The sequence below is a fragment of the Propithecus coquereli genome, unplaced genomic scaffold (assembly GCF_000956105.1).
Source record: "Propithecus coquereli isolate 6110/MARCELLA unplaced genomic scaffold, Pcoq_1.0 Scaffold154, whole genome shotgun sequence".
Classification (NCBI taxonomy): domain Eukaryota; kingdom Metazoa; phylum Chordata; class Mammalia; order Primates; family Indriidae; genus Propithecus; species Propithecus coquereli.
Window position 1 is genome coordinate 3,466,160 of NW_012139858.1, and position 2,416 is coordinate 3,468,575.

The following is a 2,416-nucleotide window of genomic DNA, read 5'->3' on the forward strand; positions in this document are numbered from 1 at the left end:
TTTATTCAGTGAGCAATCAGAGTTAAAGGTGCTGTTTAGAGTAGTTTTTTCAGGAAAACACAACTGTTTAATTGGAGAAAAAGGGATTCATCTTTTCTAACAGACAGGCAGGTCTTTGAATATAAACTGAGTGAGGCTAATGAAAGAGGCAGGTCACCGAAGAGCGCTTACTTGACAGGATTCCTGGAGGCGTCTGGATCTTGAGCTGCGACTGAGCCGATTGTGGTGTTTATCTGAGCATCTTCTCTTATCTGCAGGACGTAGGCCAGTTTGCTGAAGACGGGAGGCTCGTCCACGTCCTCCACCACAATTCTGACCGTGGCTGAATCTTTAAACGGCCCCAGGTAGAGGAATCGTGGCTCGACGTGAGGATTGGAGGCTTCCACTTTGAGGGTATATACTTTCTTCTTTTCAAAGTCCAAGAGCTTGGGAGCGGGAAAGGGAGAGGGGGGGGGACGTTATTTAAAGTAGCCAAGACATAAAAAGCCAAGACATGAAGCATTTTGGGTACAAATCACTGATAAATGAATGTAACCATATTGCTTAGAGACATCACTACACATTAGTGTGATATTGGGCAAAGGCAAGAAAAATACAGTGTAATTATTTTTTTCCCCATACCTAAACCATCAGGTGGCAAATTATTATAAAGCCTGTGAAGGAGTTCAGTTGCCAAAGAACCCTGAAGAAAGTGTGGGCTGAAACCATGGCTGACCTTGACTTAAAAGTAGGTACTGAGGTGCAAGGCCTCACACTGAGTAGGAGGGGAACCTGGAAGCAGGAGTCTAGTGCAGCCCATCCTCCCTCCCCTGAAAAATCTTTGTATTTGACTAGAGGGGGCCACTGCCAGGGGCAAGGTGACAAATATGCAGATGACGCTATGTCAGATGTTCTTATGTCTGGCTTTAATCGTACCTGATGAGTGTTTAAAACTGGCCAATCAATGTCTGGGCCCCTCCCTGGACCAAAATATCTAGAGTGGGAGTGGTAATCTGCACTATGAAACACCTCCCCTAGAGATGCTAAGAATTCTCAGAATTGAGAAGCACGGGTTTGCATGGCAATTCTCTCTTCCTCATTCAGATAAAACAGATAAACCTTTTTTTTTTTTTGCATGAGGTAGTAAAATATTCCAAACGATATTTTGATAAGGGTTTGCCAAAGAAGGTAATGATCATTGTCATCAAAGGTCTTTGGGAAAAGCATCTCTGCTTTGGAGACACAGTGAACCCAAATGCTTGTTGCTGACTTTTAGTTTTAGATGATAATATGACAAAGCTCACTAGAAACACAATTAATCAAGACGTTAGTGAATGTGATTTAGTTGGCTAGGCAAAATTTCAGTTTGAATCTGATAAGGCACCAAGAAAATTAGAAAGGTTAATGCACACTAATGGGCTTTCTAATTACATTACAGTATAAAACATTGGTCTGAGTGTCACTTAAACATGTTTTATTGTGTTTCCAGATATTAAGACATGTAATCCAAAGCTTGAGAGGAGAAAGTTTCGTGTTTATTTACATCCACCTATGCTTATATTTACCAGCAAAAGTAGTAGTGTGGCAAAAGAGAGAACAATATTACACCAGTGTAATACAAGTGAAATCATAAAAAAATTAATCAAAATTAACATTATTTTTAGTCTTAAAGCATAAAATTTATTAGTTTTTAATTTTTGTCACACTTTTGGATATTACTCTGTACTGCTAGACAATTCTGGGGGGTAAAATAACGTACATTAGGGAAAAATGGGAATGCAAAACGTAAGAGATTAATTATTGTGTTCCAGAGAGTAGCTAAAGGGGTCACAGGAAATTCACATTAATTAATTTGAATTTGATGTATTTATATATCCTCTCTCCATAATTCAAGTCCTATTGATCCTTGCTTGCATTACCCTTTTTCTTCAAAGCTTGCATCACAATTTGTAGTTACACATTTGTGTGTTTATTTCCTTGCTTTCTTGTCTCTTCTCCCCCTAGAATGGAAAGATGTTCTCGATGACAGCAGAAACCATCTGTTCAATGTGACATTGCACCTCTAGCACCTAGGACAGTGACTGCCACTGTGTTTATTGTTCATTTATGGTATTTACCTTATGTATGTTTATGTAAATACTTTATGGTGTTTCCTTTATGTATCATTTGTTTATGTTTATTTACTTAGGAAGTTCTTAATAAAAACTTATTGAAAGTGTAAAATTAATAAATGTATAAGATTACTCTGGACCCCTAAAGCCAACCCAAGAGGCTCAGTGTGATTAAAATCAGCATTTTAAAAAAATAATTAGTAAAACAAGAATCTAAAGTGATGTTTCTGTGAGATGTATTATAATTGCCTCAGTAACTTGGGAACAAGAGAAAGGTAAATGCGTTTACTCGTATGATATTTAAGAAGCCGCATTACCTTTTTGAC

The 2,416-nt window shown here is 38.0% G+C and overlaps 1 protein-coding gene across 1 annotated transcript in view; it reads right to left on the reverse strand.

Annotated features, from left to right (window-relative positions):
* Positions 1-2,416, reverse strand: part of CDH6 (cadherin 6, type 2, K-cadherin (fetal kidney)) — a 60,385-nt gene that overhangs the window by 15,616 nt on the left and 42,353 nt on the right. The window contains exons 5-6 of the mRNA XM_012640509.1: positions 1,739-1,797; positions 172-425 (exon numbers count right to left, since the gene is read on the reverse strand). Coding sequence (XP_012495963.1) covers positions 172-425; positions 1,739-1,797 — 313 coding nt within the window. The remainder of the gene's footprint in view (positions 1-171; positions 426-1,738; positions 1,798-2,416) is intronic.